At 40.4% G+C, this 20,761-nt stretch overlaps 1 protein-coding gene across 1 annotated transcript; it reads left to right on the top strand.

The window, feature by feature from the left end:
- The first annotated feature begins 3,285 nt into the window (after positions 1-3,285).
- Positions 3,286-6,485, top strand: LOC126471243 (uncharacterized). The gene is made up of 2 exons (XM_050099362.1): positions 3,286-3,535; positions 5,902-6,485. Exons 1-2 carry the CDS (start codon positions 3,394-3,396, stop codon positions 6,483-6,485), a joined length of 726 nt encoding a protein of 241 aa, XP_049955319.1. The 5' UTR covers positions 3,286-3,393.
- Positions 6,486-20,761: the final 14,276 nt, after the last annotated feature.

Below are 20,761 nucleotides of genomic sequence, written 5' to 3'. Positions count from 1 at the left end.
GGAAATGGAAAAAAGAACACATTGACACCGGTGTGTCAGACCCACCATACTTGCTCCGGACACTCGAGAGGGCTGTACAAGCAATGATCACACGCACGGCACAGCTGACACACCAGGAACCGCGGTGTTGGCCGTCGAATGGCGCTAGCTGCGCAGCATTTGTGCACCGCCGCCGTCAGTGTCAGCCAGTTTGCCGTGGCATACGGAGCTCCATCGCAGTCTTTAACACTGGTAGCATGCCGCGACAGCGTGGACGTGAACCGTATGTGCAGTTGACGGACTTTGAGCGAGGGCGTATAGTGGGCATGCGGGAGGCCGGGTGGACGTACCGCCGAATTGCTCAACACGTGGGGCGTGAGGTCTCCACAGTACATCGATGTTGTCGCCAGTGGTCGGCGGAAGGTGCACGTGCCCGTCGACCTGGGACCGGACCGCAGCGACGCACGGATGCACGCCAAGACCGTAGGATCCTACGCAGTGCCGTAGGGGACCGCACCGCCACTTCCCAGCAAATTAGGGACACTGTTGCTCCTGGGGTATCGGCGAGGGCCATTCGCAACCGTCTCCATGAAGCTGGGCTACGGTCCCGCACACCGTTAGGCCGTCTTCCGCTCACGCCCCAACATCGTGCAGCCCGCCTCCAGTGGTGTCGCGACAGGCGTGAATGGAGGGACGAATGGAGACGTGTCGTCTTCAGCGATGAGAGTCGCTTCTGCCTTGGTGCCAATGATGGTCGTATGCGTGTTTGGCGCCGTGCAGGTGAGCGCCACAATCAGGACTGCATACGACCGAGGCACACAGGGCCAACACCCGGCATCATGGTGTGGGGAGCGATCTCCTACACTGGCCGTACACCACTGGTGATCGTCGAGGGGACACTGAATAGTGCACGGTACATCCAAACCGTCATCGAACCCATCGTTCTACCATTCCTAAACCGGCAGGGGAACTTGCTGTTCCAACAGGACAATGCACGTCCGCATGTATCCCGTGCCACCCAACGTGCTCTAGAAGGTGTAAGTCAACTACCCTGGCCAGCAAGATCTCCGGATCTGTCCCCCATTGAGCATGTTTGGGACTGGATGAAGCGTCGTCTCACGCGGTCTGCACGTCCAGCACGAACGCTGCTCCAACTGAGGCGCCAGGTGGAAATGGCATGGCAAGCCGTTCCACAGGACTACATCCAGCATCTCTACGATCGTCTCCATGGGAGAATAGCAGCCTGCATTGCTGCGAAAGGGTGATATACACTGTACTAGTGCCGACATTGTGCATGCTCTGTTGCCTGTGTCTATGTGCCTGTGGTTCTGTCAGTGTGATCATGTGATGTATCTGACCCCAGGAATGTGTCAAAAAAGTTTCCCCTTCCTGGGACAATGAATTCACGGTGTTCTTATTTCAATTTCCAGGAGTGTAGAAGCTGACACTAATTCTGCTATGAACACAGATGAAGTTGGACAGTATTATTCTACTGTGAGACTCAGTACCAAGAAATCAAAACTGCTGGCTCCCGTCTATGATGAAAGGGTGTGTGGTTTCCGGATAGCGTCTGTCACTTCTTCATAAATATTATGTTGTGGCAGAAGATGGAAAATTGTCATGCTTTTCTTCTTATAGGAGAAGGATATTACGTTTCCTGACCCATTCGATCCATTTTTAAACATAAATCAAGTTCACGACCTAGACTAAAAATAGACAGAAGCATAAAGTGGCATTTATGGCCAATTTCGAGAAAATCACATTCAAAAATTATCAGTGCTGTTCGAAATACATAATATGGTCAGATTATATTTGGGGATGGTGACGTAGTTGTAAACACGCTGATGCTTAAAACGAGGTCCTAGGATCGAGCCCGTCTCCCAGCACCCTTGTGCATCAAAAAATTTGCTATCCGTGTAGTTAATATTCATAAATACAAAAGTTATGTCTCCATCAACCACTTTTAGAGGGAGTATAATATCTAAAAACTGAAACCTCCACTCAAACCTTTCATATGACGATTCATACAGTCACGGTGAGAACTGTTGGACGAGTAACCAAAATATAATTTTCAGCCGCTGGATGAGGTTGTGTTCTTACTTCACTCCCCACGGCCAATTGAAAATCTGATTTGTGCAGATGTTCTGAGCAGCTCATCACTACTACCTAGAAAAAACAACAGAGACACTAAGAATCATAATGTGAATGTTCCATAAAAACACATTTATACATAAAAAGTGTCCTTGAAAGAGTCTTCAGGGCACATATAACACACATTTATTAATATCAATTAATATCAATTAAGTCACATAAGTGCGTAATGAAAAAGCTACCTAATGTGAACCCAGAACGTCGACATCGCATTCACAGACGGAATGCTTACCACGGAGCCTCTACTGCTCCAGAACGAAAGGCACTTATTCGTACTGGACGCCACAGTCATGAACTTTACATATGCTGAATTACGGATGGATCGTTGAGGAAAAGTTCGCATCCCTTCGCACCCCTCCTTATCAATGAAAATTCAATGAGTGAAAAGCTCATGGTGTGGGGTCCGCCTACTGAGAGATGCTCGGAATGTGAACTCCAGCGTCCTCTTACATTCGCAGCCTTAACCAAATAATTGTGGAAATACCGTGAATTGAGTCATCTCTCACTTTAAATTCATAAAGGTAGAAACGTTCTGCTGCATCTACAAATGCTGACTCAATGAAACAGGTACGAATCTAAATTTTATAACATGGGCATGTTTCTCACGGTATTCTGTCTCGTTAATGAAAATTTATCTATAGTTGAAGGGCACACGCTTTAATAGCACAGTAACGTTACGGAAAGCTTAGGACAAAAAGTGTATACTTATTCGGCGAGTCGGGCTTCGAAGCACGCACAAGAACGATTTTGCTTAGTATATCGAGGTATTCGTTCTACTATAACTTCCCCTGACTGCAATAACATTGAGAGACCACTTTATTCATAAAATATCTGTTAAGGTCACAGAAACATGGTCATATATTATGACACCATGATTTATCATTTTACAATTTTGCACTTTCATATTACCAGTACACCTAAACGCAAGAAGCATTTCTAAAACGTCTCAGGTATGCCGAAGAACACCACATGAATTTTAGCCGCAGCAGGTTGCCGTGTAAGTAGGAAATTTTGTTTATCCCCGCTTGCCGTGTTATGTCCTACGTAAGCGACAGAAGCGCGCGACAGCTTCAGGCGACAGAATACAACCGCAGGTGTTGTTACGTAAGTGTCCTACGTGAGCGACATCTGTGTCGCTGCCTGTCTCCCGCTGCAACTGGCGACGTTTGAAAGCAAACGTGTTTGAATCTTGTCGCTTGTAGCGCGCGCGACAGCGGCAGCCATAGTCCAAACTGTACAGGGTTTTGTGAGGCAGCAGACAACATGTCGACGGATTTCGCCGAAATTTTAATAGCAGAAGTTAGTAAGAGGCGCTGTTTATGGGATATAAGACAGAATAACTACCACAATAGATACATATGTGACCAAGAATGGGCGGCTGTGGCCAATGCAATAGGCTCAACAAGTAAGTATTGGTTTATTTTTTTCTTTTGTATGTGCAAATATTCATATTTATGTTATTACAATATCCAAAAAAAGTTGGTTTTATTGTTTATGATCGTATATCAGTTACAAGTTCATCTCATTGGAGTTATTTCTCTTCTTTTCTGATTCCGTTTTACAACTGTCAAAAAGTTATTAAATATGTATGAGAATTTTTAAATATTTCATTAGAACTACTGTTTAAGACCCATTTTACATTACGTTACATAGTAATGTAAGACATTGGCGTCTGTGATGAAGGTAACAATTACGTACTTGCACCACTTAAATTTTGTATATTTTATTTACGTAATACACCCAAAAATAGACTTAAGGGATTTACTTATCATTAAAATAAAGCTTTTCTGAATATACGCTTCAGTTTTGACTTTTATAACGATATGTATGCTGAATATGGGGTGTGCAAACGTAGACATTGCGCTCAGTATCAGATTTCCTTCATCTTTACAAATCCTTGACTCAAAATATTTTCCTTTTTTTCATGGCACATGCCCTACGTTTGCTTTTCTTTTTCTGTATTGTGTAAATACAATGTAAGGACTGGAATAGAAAGTTGTCATGTTCTTAAATATTCCTGAATATTCTGGTATAGTTTGCCGTTCGTTAATTGTTGTAGGCAGTCTCATTAATGTACGTGTAATGAAATATTTTATTTTTTCGGCAATGTGAAGGAAACTGTAATTATGCTACTTAGTACGAGCCGTATTTTTTAAGTAAGTACCGTTTTGCCACACCGGGGCCGCACCGCTGCTGTCGTCGTTCTGCGCATGCGCACTGGGTACCTACATCTGTTGTCTACGCACTGACACCATTACCGTCTGATTCTTCCTTGTTTACGTTGTGTACTGAGTGTTTAAGATGCCTCCGATAATCGTGAGTCCCGCCGACTGTGAAGTTTGGGGTGTTATAAGATTTCTTAGTGCTAAAGGCCGAAAAGCGATCGATATTCATCGTGAGATCTGTGCAGTTTACGGAGAACACATTATGAGTGATGGAATGGTAAGAAAGTGGGTGAGAGCATTTAAACATGGCCGCACAAATGTGCATGATGAACAACGGAGCGGGCGTCCTTCGGTCGTTAGTTAAAGTTTGGTGCAGGAAGTGGACAATAAGGTGAGAGGAAACAGACGCTTTACGATTTCCTCCTTGCGGGATGACTTTCCTAATGTTTCTTGTAGTGTTTTGTATGGCATTGTGACCGAGCACTTGAATTACCGAAAATTGTGTGCAGGATGGGTACCGAAAATGTTGACAGATGTGCAAAAAACCAAACATTTAGACAGTGCATTGACTTTCCTTGAGCGGTACCACAATGACAGTGATGATTTCTTATGCCAAATTGTTATGGGCGATGAAACATGGGTGGCCTATGTCACACCAGAATCAAAGCAACAGTCCATGGAATGGCAGCATTCAGATTCGCCCAGAAAAGTGAAGCTTAAGCAAACAATTTCTGCCCGGAAAATCATGTGCACAGTATTTTGGGACAGAAAAGGAGTATTGCTTGTGGAATTTCTGCCTCGTGATGAGACAATCAATGCAGCAGCTTACTGTAAGACATTGCACAATCTGCGCCGTTCAATTCAGAACAAAAGACATGGCAAGATGAGCAAGGGCATCGTTTTTCTGTAAGGCAATGCCCGTACGCATGTGGCGAATCAGACCAAAGATCTCATCACATCTTTTCGATGGGAAACTCTAGGTCATCCTACGTACAGCCCCGATCTTGCGCCCAGTGGCTACCATCTGTTCCTGCACTTGAAGAAACACCTGGGAGGTCAGCATCTTCAAGACGATGATGAAGTCAAAACAGTGGTGATGCAGTGGTTAGCAAGTCAGACAGCAGACTTCTGTGAGGAGGGTATTCAAAAACTGGTACAACATTATGACAAGTGCCTCAATATTGACGGAAATTATGTAGAAAAGTAGATTAAGGTACAGACTTTCATGTAAGAATAAAATTATTGAGATATCTTAGCACATCTTTTTTTAAATTTCAAAACGGTACATACTTGAAAAAGATGCCTCATATAATTAAGAAGCCAAATAATTAGCTCACTACTTTTCAATGGTACTTAAAAATTAAGTGGTATATAATCTGTAGAATAACAAGTTTCACTTTCATCTTATTCTCTGTCATTTTTGATCAAGTGAAAAACTGAGGACATTTTCCTTTCATTTTGGCTAATATTTCCAGATATACTGCAGTTGTTTTACATATTCCTACTTTCATATCAGCATAATTAATGGGTCACATAATACAATGAAAAATATAAATCTACAGTCCCAAAGATAACTTTTATTACATATTTGCTTATCTGGTTTCAGAAGACTACGCCAAAAACAGATGGAAATCCCTGAGAGACTGTTTCCAAAAAGAACTGAAGAAGAAACCAATATCATCATCAGGTGATGCAGCTAATCCATTGAATAGCAAGTGGTGTTATTTCCAGGCACTAATGTTTCTGAAGGACATAATGACACCAGGAGAGGCTGGAACAAATGTGGCACTTGAATGTCAACAATCACTGTCATCAAATGGTGACTGTGACACTGAAGTGCCAGAAACTGATCTTGGTGAAAGTATAGTCTTTGATGGCAATGTTGATTGTTTTGTGACCGAGGAGTTCCTGCCCGGCATAGGAGACCATAACTCTCTGGCTGCCACATCACCACCTCTACCGTCACTGACACGGTCAGCAAAAAGAAGACAATCTGCTAGTTTTGAGAGAGAACTGCTGGAAATGGAAGTGAAAAAGATAAAAACTTTGGAGTCACAAGCCGAATATGAGGACAGAAAGTTTTTGTTGTCATTAGTACCTTATTTCAAACAGATTGAACCACTACAAAAATTAGAAGCAATGGGGCAGATTATTGATGTACTGAGAAGCAAAATGTCAAATAAAACATAATACAAACAAGTGTCTTTTTTTGTCTGTAACCATATATTGTATCCTGCCATTCTAGTTTCAGCGAGTCAAGGCTGTGGATCGTAACTACCATTATAGTTTTTATTAGTGATATGTATCTGCTATAAATTAATCACAACAATTTAAAAGCACTGACATGATGGTCTCTTTGTTAGCATTTTCATAGATTTGTACAAGCTCCTATTAGAAAGCATTCTCAGAATTTTGTTGTCATGTGCTGTTGAAACAGCGAGACACAGGTCACGATTTATATAACTTAGGTTAAAGCAGTACAATACATTGGGGATAGATTAAATCTGTTAAGTAAACTGATCTGCAGGAAGACCAAGTAGTGATGTGGCAAATAGGTTGTGGGAATTTGTACGTAAGTAATTGGGATAAGTGTGTGTATATTTCAAGACTGGAGAATGTATTGGACTGAGGCAAGATATTAAACATGTAGACTGCAGTTTTCAGCAATAAATGTGGGGAAAATGCCACATGTCTGAAATATCATAAGTTGATCTGCACTTGGACCAAGTAGGGGTATGGCAAAAAGGTTGTGGGACTATGTACATGGGTATATTTGGATAGCTGTTTGTATATTTCAAGAATAGTGAATGTTTTTGTACTGAGGCCAGATATTTCTACTAGAGGATGGCAGTTTTATGTAACAGGAGCAGGGAATATGACACATTTTGGATATTGTTTGAAATGTAGTAGGTTTGTTGGACTGCAGTGGGACAAACAGATGGTGGTTTTCTGTCATCCATCATGATCCATAGAGTCCATCAGGGAGGAGAACCTTCAGGAACGTGGAGCAAATCAAGATATACACTGTTGTTGGTGCATGCACTGTCTGCACAAGGATCTTTATTCCATTTCTTATTTCTGGGTTCCGTGTTTATAGCCACTGGATTACACAGAGCGTTCCTCTCCCCACAAGATACTTTAGTGCCAGAAGTTATCCAGTGTTTATCTTTTTGTTCAGTTTTGTCCTTGTTTTATTGTCAAAAAACGATATTAGAGTTGTTCCTGGAATATATTTAAGAAAGAGTTAAAGTTACCATTAACATGCTTTATTAATTTCTCCCCTACATTCTTTTCATAACTTCTCTCTATGGTGATAGTCATTGCTAATGGTACTGTGATATAACAGTTTTGGTATGATCAGTGCCCAACTGGCCAGTAAATTTTATTGATAACATTTGAATATCATGGTCAGATAAATGATTGACTGTAAGTTTTACAGATAAGTAGCTGAATGTTGTAGGATTTGGAACCAAATCGTCAGTAGCTCATTCACAGTCTCATTCAATTGTCATACAGAATGACACTGTGGAAAATAATATAAAGATGAACATGAACATTCTCAGGAATTAAAAGTGCTAACAGTTTTCTCATTGGTAAATATGTTTGTGAAGATATATATTTATGCACTAGTTAGTAATGAAAACATTCCAGTATGTTTTTAAATGAAGTTTATTCCAAATTTCCATTTTGTACACTATTAAAATAATTACGAAATGCATTTCTGATATTTGTTGCCTCTCGACATTAATATTTTAACGTCACTGAGCTACGAACATTTGTTCCCACTCTTGACTCAGTGACTGTGTTAGATGTGGAGTCAACACCTTCTTTGTCAATAATAATATTATGCAGAACAGTTCTTGCTTGACCGCTACGGTCGCAGGTTCGAATCCTGCTTCGGACATGGATGTGTGTGATGTCCTTAGGTTAGTTAGGTTTAAGTAGTTCTAAGTTCTAGGGGACTGATGACCACAGATGTTAAGTCCCATAGTGCTCAGAGCCATTTGAACCATTTTCCATACGCACCAACATCAATTACAGCAAGTCTATATTTGCCATCCGTTACTGAAAGCAGAACTATTGAACAGTAATTTTTATGATTGAAATATTGACTTCTTGAATTAGAGGGGCTGCGAATTCGGATGTGTTTGCCATCTACACTGCCAATGCAATGTGGAAACTGCCATTTTTCCAGAAAGTCCTTTGCAGTATTGGCAAAATACTCTTCTGTTGGTTGTGGCATGTGTAATGGTTGTAAATATAACCACAGAGCTCTTGAGACTTCTGTAATAGGACGACCGGAGCGGGTGACGTGGTCGGGGTTGTAGGGCGTGGCTGGGTAGAAGAAGGTGGCTGTTTTTAGCAATCTTCTTCTTTATTGTTTGTTCTTCCAATACATTTTCCGGTAGCTCAGCCCCACTGCTCATGTCGTGGTGGAGACGTGCTGATGCACGCAGCCTGGGGAACGCGACGCCGCTCTCGGTCAGCGGCTGTGCGGGTGGTAGGAGGTTAGCAGCACGAGGCCTGGCCTAGCTCGCCTCCTGCAGGCGCTGCGGCTCGTGATGACGCCGGGAGTCACCGGTGCAGCAGCGGGCAACGCCCTCCGCCGGCCGATCCTAGGGGACAGCGTCACTGATGACGACAATGTAACAGCGACCGAACGACCAATCGGTCGAACCGATGCCGACACCCACCTCTGATGCCCTTAAATAGTGCAGACTTCTGCTGAATCCGCCGGTTACGATGCGCCGTGTTTATTAGAATGTTCTCGATGAGTTGGCTAATGCAACCGTGCCACATGCAGCCCGTGCCTGCGTAATTCTGCTAATGCTGTGTTCTGGCTGTTGATGGCTGCCGTGCACGTACACACATACCGACGCTTGTTGCAAAACTGTGTCACCTGCATAATGCACTGGCCAGCCTTCGTCCGCCGTCTGCCGTGAGGCTGGCGCATCGCGCACTGAAACACACTAAATCACAATTTCGCACCATATTTCCTAAAAATAAACCCTTGTCCTCTACACTTCCTTCACAATATTTAGCCGGTCGCGGTGGTCTAACGGTTCTAGGCGCTCAGTCCGGAACCGTGCGACTGCTACGGTCGCAGGTTCGAATCCTGCCTCGGGTATGGATGTGTGTGATGTCCTTAGGTTTAAGTAGTTCTAAGTTCTAGGGGACTGATGACCACAGATGTTAAGTCCCATAGTGCTCAGAGCCATTTGAACCACAATATTTGCCACTGTTGTTTTGCCAACCCTGAAGGAATAGGAGAGCTGGTGAAATGACACTCCCATTGCATAATACCTGAAGGAAGAATAAATCTTTGTTTGTATACAGTTTTAGCTTTGTAAAAGTAGTATGTCTTAAATTGGAACAGGTATTCTGTAATAATAGCTTTCTCTACAGACACTTATTTCCTGTCAACAGAAGGGTAATAAACTAGTATCATAAAGAGGAAAAGATGGGTGACTGGTGAGGTACACCATACAACAAATAAATTGAAAATGTATTGAGACCTCTATAAGCGAAGAAACACTGACGCATATTATTCTTTGTAGAAAATAAAAGACAGATGACTGCAACTTCAGCAGAGGAACAAAAACATTATTCATTAACATGGCAGTCGACAAAGGAGATAATTACTCAAAAAGACTTACATTCCTTTACAAATGAAAAGTGAGAAAGTAACAAAAAGGGTAGAGGACATCTGTTTACTGAAGGATAGCAAAAGTGATGTAGATCTTGTAGACATAGCAAGCACCTTTGACAGATACTTTGTAACTGCAGCAGAAAATTTGATAAGGCAAAGTAAGAGGAAGCACTGCTAACGATTGAATCTGTAAACTAGTATCTAGTACAAAACTATCATTTTATAAATGAATGTATGTATGTAGTGCTCAAAACTGAAAAAGTGGAATGAATATATTAAATTCAATGGACACAATTAAAGGAATAAAAACCACACATTTTTTATGAACTGTTATAGACAAGCATTTGACTTGGGGAAGGACATATGTACTATGTAAAAACATAAACACACAATGTAAATTCCTGGATGGAATAATATATGAAATAAGAAAAAGGAACGACTTATCTATAGATGGCTGATGGGTGGAGTATAGACACATACAAGGGAAAACAGTCTATACCCCACACCTCAGTCATCTGTAGGTGAACGGTTGCCTTTCTTTATTTCATGTAAGGCAAAGACGCAGAGTTTCATGTACAAAACAGTATACATTGTGGATGATAAAGTTCTCAGGACAATGTACTATGGATCTGTATTCACACATCTGTCCTAGTCAGTTCACATATGATGAAGTGTACAAGATACATGCTTACAAATATTTGTGAAATGAGAGTAATGATAACCTACTCCTACACAAAAATGTATTCTCGTGACTACATAGACTTCATAAGAGGAAAGGAAAATTATTGCATATGACAGCAAAATTTGAAACTGACAGCGAATTTTCCAAATTAAGCAGACAAAAGGTATTTTTATTAAGCTATCAAATCAATCAAGGAAGAAAAAGATTGAATTTTTTAAGTGATTTAACTTTTAAGTGTGATAGAAAATGTGTAGTAACCTCATATGTGCCCGTAAAAAATAATTCTCTTTTCTTCAGTATATATAAATTGTAAAGTAACATGGTAAATGCAGTCAGAACAGAGATGTTCATCTGTCTTATCTCTGTGCCTATAAACTTGTATAACACATCCTATACTCTCAACTGAAAATTGTAAGCTAGCGTCAACAGGCAAAGAATATATGAACTTTTATGATAGTCATGCTAGCAGAGAATATTTTGGTACTTTGCAGTATGAGTTTATTAAATATGTAACCATTTTGCCATCAATTCGTAGAACATTCTTTATTGTCGACGTAATTTACGCAACATAATATCTGCTAGCATTGATTTGAAAGAAGTAAATTAGTAAAAAAACGTAAAACAAAAATCCAATGCTACACAGTTCATGTTACATTTTGAAAGTACATACTAGTATGTGGTAGTAACTTACATTAGTGCAATTATCAGCCTTTCTTCCATGCTTATTGGCCGCTGAAAGTTGCTGGCTGCATGTGAAATACACATCTTTAAACCACTGACGAGATAATCGAAGGTATGTATGTTCATTCTCGTACATTCAAAAAATTTGTTTGGTGATCGTCGTAACTCACGATATAATTGATGGAATTCGCCATGGAAACTCCTTGTTTTATAGATTTCATGTACAGTGCTCCTTTGACGTCTTAATTTCCTAATTACAATTAATTTTGTTGCTGTAATTTCGAGCAACAACATAACTATACGATTTGTGGGCGCCCTGATTCGGAAATAGCTGATTGGAGCTTGCAGTAGTTTGTCGCTCGCACGCAGGACACCCTCGCATGTCGCGCGAAGAAGCGAGTTGTAGCAGGAATGTCGCGAATCCGGCTGTCGCGCGCTGTCGGTCGCTTCTGTCGCTGACGTAGGACATGGCCTAAGTGACAGTAGCGACTGACAGCGCGCGGCACCTTCAGGCGACCAAACACAACCGCTGGTGTAGCTACGGAAGTGTCCTACGTGAGCGACATCCGTGTCGCTGCCTCTCTCCTGCTGCAGCTGGCGACGTTTGAATTCAAACGTGTTTGAATCGTGTCGCTGCAGCACGCGCGACACAGAGCGACAGCCACGTGTCTTCTTGACAAAGCAGTGGAGCGGACGGGATGGCAGCTATGATTTACTTAACACCCGATTTTAAGAAAACTGTTCGGTGAGAAAAATTTGATTCTTCTGCAACCCATAGCTTGATATCCTTAAATGATAAAGGTGAGAATTTATTTTCGATATTCGTCATAGTTACTGCGCTGTACGAAATTGAGTGCATTACTGCACGAAATTTTTAAGAATTTGCAGAGGTAAAATCACATTGTGTAGACTTTCCGTATATATATATATATATATATATATATATATATATATATATATATATATATATATATACAGACAGGGTGGTCGCGGCGCGTCCGAACCTTTCCTGCACTTTGGGAATCAAATGGTAGCAAAAATCGTCGTAGCTCATAAAAGGTTCAAGATATCGAAAAGACGAATTCTGGAAATAACAGCACGCAGAAAGGACTATTTTATCATATGATTAACACTTAAACTTAGTATACAGAATCGTAACTGAGTCAGTAAAGATATAAGAACGACTGGGAATCGAACCCAGCACGTTTTCCTCACACGTAAGTATGAACTGTGTACGCTACCCCTACACCACAGCTAGCTGTTGTTCACTGGGGTCAATCCGTGTGCATATCATTATTTTTAGCGTAGTTGGTCATGTATTAGTCATTCCTCTGCATTTATTGGCTGTTAAAAGTTCTTGATCATGTAAATAAACATTTGTAGTTAATTTGCTGATGAAATAGCCGAATGCTCCTCTGCTCAGTCACGTATGTTCGAAGAACTTGTCTGGTGATCTTCGTAGTTGACGATACTTATGAAATTCTCCTTGGAGATTCCTCCCTTTGTAAATTTCATGCACGCAATTCCTTTTTGCTTTATTTTCTTAAGTAAACCTAATTCTGTAGCCTTTCTCTCCAGCTACATTATTCTACAGGTTAAGGATGCCGTTTTGTAGAAACTGCTGGTTGGCTCTAAGCAGCCATCTTGTAGCACGACATGGTCGCTCGCACCGTTCGCACACAGGACACCCAGGGTTTTCGCCCAATGTTTCTGCTTGTCGCGTATCCAGAAATTGTGCGCTGTTGCTCGCCTCTGTCGCTCATGTAGGACACCTTTTTTACTTGGTCAAGAACTTTTAACAGCGAATAAATGCGGAGGAATGACTATTACATGACTAACTACGCTAAAAATAAAGATATGCACACGGATTGACCCCAGTGAAGAACAGCTAGGTGTGGTGTATGGGTAGTATACACAGTTCATACTTACGTGTGAGGAAAACTTGCTGGGTTCGATTCCCGGTCGTTCTTATAGTTTTACTGACTCAGTTACGATACTGTATACTAAGTTTTATGTGTTTTTAAGGTCTTGCAAGGAACTTTATCTTCACACCTATCCCAGTGTATCACACACATTTAATTCCTAATAAATTACAATGAATCATTAAATTTTACAGATATTTGAAGTTGCCAACGTAACTCATCAGCAGTCAGTGTTAAGGCCAGGCGTTTCAATTACTTTAAATTATCTGTAAAAGTAAAGCTTACAAATGTTTTGAAAAGAAAGGCAAAAGTTTTGTGTAATGATTTGTGTAAAAGTATTAAATAAAAAATATTAGGGAAATATTTGGAGCACCTCATTTTCTGTTCATGATTTTGAGCATCATTCAAAGGAACGTAGAACGTTTCTCTGATCTACTTATTTCTTTTACACAAATGATTTCATAAAATATTTGACTGATTTCTTCTATTTTTGAATTTCAAGTTTTATTCAGAAAGCATGATCTTACTGACTCCTCGTTTGCCTTCCTAAAGTACTTGATTCAAAGGAAGCCTTTTTTACATTCAAATACCGCACCAATGTATCGTTTTATGTGCAAAGTAGCTGGGTCTTGAACAGATGACATTTTTGACACTTCATTTACAGCAGCTTTTCGTGAAGTATTTCAATTTTTTCTTAGCTAATTAATTAAGTTTTTGTTCAGTACCCTGATTACTTTCAAGCAGCTAAATATTTTCATGCTAAACTAGACCTCATGCTGGTCACTTTGATACCCCGTTTACCTGTTTCTCTCCCTTCGTTTGGCTATGAAAATTTGGACAAAACCTCATGGTCTAAGCTATAGGGAGTTTTGTTTTCGCTCTGCTCACTCGTTTACGAAAACATATCGAGTGTTAATGATACGATAAAATAGTCCTTTCTGCATGCTGTTATTTCCAAAATTCGTCTTTTCGATATCTTGAACACTTTATGAGCTACGACGATTTTTACGACCACTTGATTCCTGAAGTACAGGAAAAGTTCGGAGACACTGTGAGTGACCTGTCCGCGGATATAAAAACCAATATCTCAAGAATGAAAAGAGATATCTTTTCGGTCTCAACTTTAAATACAATTCAGATATATTGCTTACATATCATATGCAATAATGTATGGCCCTAAATGAACTATATGGCAAGTCTACACGATGTTATTTTACTCTGCAAATTCTTAAAAATTTCGTGCAGCCATGTACTCAATTTCGTGCAGCACAGTAACTATGACGAATAACGATAATAAATTCTGGCCTTTATCATTTAAGGATATCAAGCTATAGGTTGCAGGAGAACCAAACTTTTTCACCTAACAGTTTTCTTAAAATCGGATGTTAAGTAAATTATAGCTACACCGTGTCCGCTCCACTGCTTTGCCGAGAAGACACGTGGCTGTCACTCAGTCGCGCGAGCTGCAATGACAAGATTCAAATACGTGTGAATTCAAACGTCGCCAGTTGCAGCGGGAAAGAGGCATCGAACACAGATGTCGCTCACGTAGGACACTTCCGTAAATATACCAGCGGTTGTGTTTGGTCACCCGAAGCTGTCGCGTACTGTCGCTCGCTTCTGTGACTCACGTAGGACACGGCCTAAGTGCAGAAGCGACCACAGCACGCAACAGCTTCAGGCGACAAAACACAACCATAGGTATAGTTATGGAAGTGTCCCACGTGAGCGACATCTGTGTCGCTGACTGTTTCCCGCTGCAACTGGCGACGTTCGAATTTAAACACGTTTGAATCTTGTCACTGCAGCACACACGACAGAGAGCGACAGCCACGTGTCTTCTCGACAAAGCAGCGGAGCGGACGCGACGGCAGCTATGATTTGCTTAACATCCGATTTAAAGAAAACTGTTCAGTGAAAAAAATTGATTGTTCGGTGTCTTATAGCTTGATATTTTTAAAAGATAAAGGTCTGAATTTATTTTCGTTATTTGTCATCCTTACTGTGCTGCACAAAATTGAGTACATGGCTGCACGAAATTCTTAAGAATTTGCAGAGGTAAAACCAATTGTGTAGACTTTCCGTATACATCATGTAAGGCCATATATTATTGCGTATGAAATGTAACCAATATATCGAAATTGTATGTTAAGTCGAGACCGGAATGTCTCTTTACATTCTTGAGATATTGGTTGTTATATCCTTTCCTGCACTTCGGGAATGAAACGGTAAAAATGATCGTATCTCATAAACGGTACAAGATATCGAAACGACAATTTTTGGAAATGACAGCACGCAGAAACGACTATTTTATCGTATGATTAACAATCTATACGTTTTTGTAAACGCGTGAGCGAAAGCAAGACTCCCTATAAATTACACCATGAGGTTTTCTCCGAATTTACTGAGCCAAACAAAGGGAGAGAAACAGGTTAGCGCGGTATCAAAGTGTCCAGCGTGAGGTCGAGTTTTGCTTGAAAATGTTTAACTGCTTGAAAGTAATCAGGGTAATTAACGAAAACTTAATTAATGAGTTGAGGACAAATTGACGAAAAGCTGCTGCCAAACTACGTAAATGAAGTGTCAAAAATTTCATCTGTTCAAGACCTAGCTATTTTGCACATAAAAAGATTCATTGGTGCGGTATTTAAATGTCAAAAAGGCTTCCTTCGAATGAAATACTTTAGGAAGGCAAACGAGGAGTCAGTAAGCTCCTGGTTTCTGAATAATACTTGAAAATAAAAAATGAAATAAATCAGTCAAATATTTTATGAAACGGTTTGTGTAAAAGAAATAAGTAGATCAGGGAAACGTTCTAGATGTCTTTGAATAATGATCAAAATCATGAATAGAAAATGAGATGCACCAAACGTTCCCCTAATATTTTTTATTTCATACTTTTAGACAAATCGTTACATAGGACATTTGACTTTCTTTCCAAAAATTTTGTATGCTTTACTTTTACAGTCAATTTAGATTAATTGAAACGCTTGACCTTAACATTGACTGCTGATGAATTACGTTCGCAACTTCAAATATCGGTAAAATTTCATGGTTCATTGTAATTTATTAGGAATTCAATGTGTATGGTATATTGGGATAGGTGTGTATACACTTAAATATCGAGTTATTTGGCAAGACCTTAAAAATACACTTAGCGATGCAGTGTAAACAGTATACATAAAACCTATTATACAGAATTGTAACTGAGTCACGTAAAATGTAAGCAGAACCAATAAGCGACTCGAGGACCGTTGCGAAGCACGTCAGTGCGTACTGTCTTGCTACCACTACACCACAGGTATCTCTACTAACCGCCTAGCAATCCGTGCATTTAGGGAAGTTCGTCATGTAGTCAGTCATTCTTCGACATTTATTGGCTCATAAACGGTTCAAGATATCGAAACGACGATTTTTGGAAATGACAGCATGCAGAAACGACTATTTTATCGTATGATTAACACTCGATACGTTTTTGTAAACGCGTGATGGAAAGCAAGACGCCCTATAAATTACACCATGAGGTTTTCTCCGAATTTTCAGAGCCAAACGAAGGGAGAGAAACATGTTAGCGCGGTATCAAAGTGTCCAGCGTGAGGTCGAGGTTTGCTTGAATATGTTTAACTGCTTGAAAGTAATCAGGGTAATTAACGAAAACTTAATTAATGAGTTGAGGAAAAATTGAAATACTTCACGAAAAGCTGCTGCCAAACTACGTAAATGAAGTGTCAAAAATTTCATCTGTTCAAGACCTAGCTACTTTGCACATAAAAAGATACATTGGTGCGGTATTTAAATGTCAAAAAGGCTTCCTTCGAATGAAATACTTTAGGAAGGCAAACGAGGAGTCAGTAAGCTCCTGGTTTCTGAATAAAACTTGAAAATAAAAGATGAAAGAAATCAGTCAAATATTTTATGAAACGGTTTGTGTAAAAGAAATAAGTAGATCAGAGAAACGTTCTAGGTGCCTTTGAATAATGCTCAAAATCATGAACAGAAAATGAGATGCACCAAACGTTCCCCTAATATTTTTTATTTCATACCTCTAGACAAATCATTACACAAGATGTTTGTCTTTCTTTTCAAAAATTTTGTATGCTTTACTTTTACAGTCTATTTAGATTAATTGAAACGCTTGACTTTTAACACTGACTGCTGGTGACTTACGTTCGCGACATCAGATACCTATAAAATTTCATGGTTCATTGTAATTTATTGGGAATTCAATGTGTGTGCTATACTAGGATAGGTGCGTATACACTTAAATATCAGTTTCTTTGGCAAGACCTTAAAATATACTTAGCGATGCAGTGTAAACAATATACATAAAACCTAGTATACAGAATTGTAACTGAGTCACGTAAAATGTAAGAAGAACCAATAAGCGATCCGAGGACCATTGCGAAGCACGGCAGGGCGAACTGTCTTGCTAGCGCTACACCACATGTATCTCTAGTAACTGCGTAGCAATCCGTGCATTTAGGGTAGTTCGTCATGTCGTCAGTCATTCTTCGACATTTATTGGCTATTAAAAGTTCTTGAGTATGTAAAAAACATTCGTATTTAATTTATTGATGAGATAGTCGAATGCTCGTCTGCTAACTCACGTGTATTCGAAGAATTAGTGTGGTGGTATTCGAAGTTGATGATGTTTATGAAATTCTCCATGGAGATTCCTCCAATTGTAAATTTCATGCACAGCTTTGCTCTTCGGTTTATTTTCTTGAGTAAGCCTAATTTTGTATCCTTACTCTCCAGCTACAGTGTTCTACAGTTTAGGGGCTCCGTTTTATAGAAACAGCTGGTTGGCTCTAAGCAGCCATCTTTTAGTACGACATGGTTGCTCGCACGCAGAACACCCCAGCTTTTCGCCCGATGCTGCTGCTCGTCGCTGGAGTGTCGCGTATGCAGAAGTCGCTCGCTGTCGGTCGCTTCTGTCACTCACGTAGCACATGCCATAGTCGCGGTCTACGTGATTGTCAAAAGCAATCAAGAGAATGCAGTGTTTGGGTGTGCGACGAGACGCAGCAGGCGATACACTCAGGTGTGCAACATGCGAAGGTCTGAATTTATTTTCGTTATTTGTCATACTTACGGTGCTGCACGAAATTGAGCACATGGCTGCGCGAAATTTTTAAAAATTTGCAGAGGTAAAACGAAGGTCACCAGACAATTGGTTCGAATATACAGAGATGAGCAGAGATACAATCGGCTATCTCATCATTAAATTAAACTCAATTGTTTCTTATGTGATCAAGGACTGTCAATAGCTGATAAGTGAGGAAGAATGACTGTCTAATGTCAAACAATTAGAGGTACTTTGTGGGAGGTGTCTGTGGCGTAAGCTTGTTCTCCGAGGATCCTGGGGTCGATACCAGCTGGTTTTGATATTTTAACTGTTCTGTTTACTATGTTTTATCTATACTCTTTACGCTGCATCTCAAACTATATTTTTAAGTTCTTGCCAAAGTACTACCTGTTCCAATATATAACACCCATCAAATTCCTAATAAAACACAACAGGTTGACACATACATAAATGTCAGTTACTTAGCGTAAATAGTCAATTGGCGTTTATAATAATCACATACAGTATGTACTTTTTTAGACATATGATGACGTTTAAGCTTCTATGGAGAAGGTATTGACAACTGTTAAACGGATACCAAGCTTCCGAAGATGACTAATTTGTGAAATGATTTGCCTAAAAGTAAGAAATAAATCAGATTCGAGAAACATTTGATGCACCTGATATGCCGGACATGATTTTGAGCAACATTCAAATATATGTCAAATGTTTCTCTGTTTTTTTTTATTTCTTTTAGACTAATCATTTCACAAGATATTTGAGCGATTTCTTTCACCTTTTTTATTTTCGAGTTTTTCACAGAAAACATGACATTGACACCTCATTAACCTTCCTAGCCTCTTCTGGCCTCGAAAATCCTAAACTTAGGATTTGATATCAAGGAAGCATTCTGACAGTTAACTATCACGTCAATGCATCTTTTTATGTGCAGAAAAGATAGGTCTTGAAGATATGAACTTTTTGACTCTTAATTTACATAGCTAACAGCAGATGTTCGTGAAATATTTCAATTTTTCCTTAAATCACTAATTAAGTTCTCTGATTACTTTCAAGCACTTAGAAATTTCTTTCCAAAACTAGACGTCACGTCGGTCAGTTTGATACTCCATTTGCCCATTTCCTACTCTTTGCTTGGTTGTGTAAATTCGGACAAAAATTCGTTGTGTAACTTATAGCGACTCCTTGTCTTGGCTCCGCTCAAACATTTGACCAAAACGTTTCAAGTGTTAAACTCCTCTTTGAGTGCTGTCGCTTGAAAAAAAAGAAATACATTGTTCGGAATCTTGAGCTGTTAATAACATATGAAGAATTTTACGACCACATGATCCTTGATGCGCATGAAAGGATTTCGGCTCGCCTTTGAGTGATGCTGAAACTCATGTACAGCAAAACAGGTGCATCAAATGTTTCTCCAGTTTGTTTATTTCTTAATTTTAGGCAAATGATTTCGCAATTCATGGGCGCCGTTTCATAGAAACAGCTGGTCGGCTCTAGTAGCCATCTTCTGGCGGGAGATCGTAGCTCGCCCGCAGGACACCAGAGCATATAGCCCCATGCTGCGGCTTATAGCGCACCCAAACATCGCACAATGTTGGTGGCTTTTGACGCTTACGTAGGACGCGGCCTTACGCACAGCTTTCGCTGGCACGAGGCGTCGACTCGACGGCGTGACATGCGCTGCGATTAAGTAGAGCAAAGCATCGCCTTTGCTCGACTGCTCACTGACGTCTGTGGATACCGCGCTTCTTATTATGACAGTTTGCTTTATGAGGGCTAGTTGTCCTGATAACGGTCTACTAATGCGAGAACTAGGACTCCTAGTTTATACACTTCTGGCCATTAAAATTGCTACACCACGAAGATGGCGTGCTACAGACGCGAAATTTAACCAACAGGAAGAAGATGCTGTGATATGCAAATGATTAGCTTTTCAGAGCATTCACACAAAGTTGGCGCCGGTGGTGGCACCTACAACGTGCTGACATGAGGAAAAAAAGTGGCTCTGAGCACTATGGGACTTAACAGCTGGTTCCGGACTACAGCGCCTAGAACCGCATGGCCACCGCGGCCGGCGGAAATGTACAACATCTACATCTACATGGTTACTCTGCAATTCACACTTAAGTGCCTGGCAGAGGATCCAGCTAACCATTTTCATACTACTTCTCTACCGTTCCACTCTCGAATGGCGCGTGGGAAAAAGGAACACCTAAATCTCTCCTTTCGAGCTCTGATTTCACTTATTTTATTATGATGGTCATTTTTCCCTACGTAGGAGGGTGTCAACAAAATATTTTCGCATTCCGAAGAGAAAGTTGGTGATTCAAATTTCGTATATAGCTCTCGCCGCAAAGAAAACCGCCGTTGTTTGAGTGACTGCCAGCCCAACTCGCGTATCATATCAGTGACACTCTCACCCTTATTGCGCGATAACACGAAACG

Source organism: Schistocerca serialis, chromosome 3 (genome assembly GCF_023864345.2).
Source record: "Schistocerca serialis cubense isolate TAMUIC-IGC-003099 chromosome 3, iqSchSeri2.2, whole genome shotgun sequence".
NCBI lineage: Eukaryota > Metazoa > Arthropoda > Insecta > Orthoptera > Acrididae > Schistocerca > Schistocerca serialis.
This window is presented reverse-complemented; position numbering and strand designations above follow the sequence as displayed.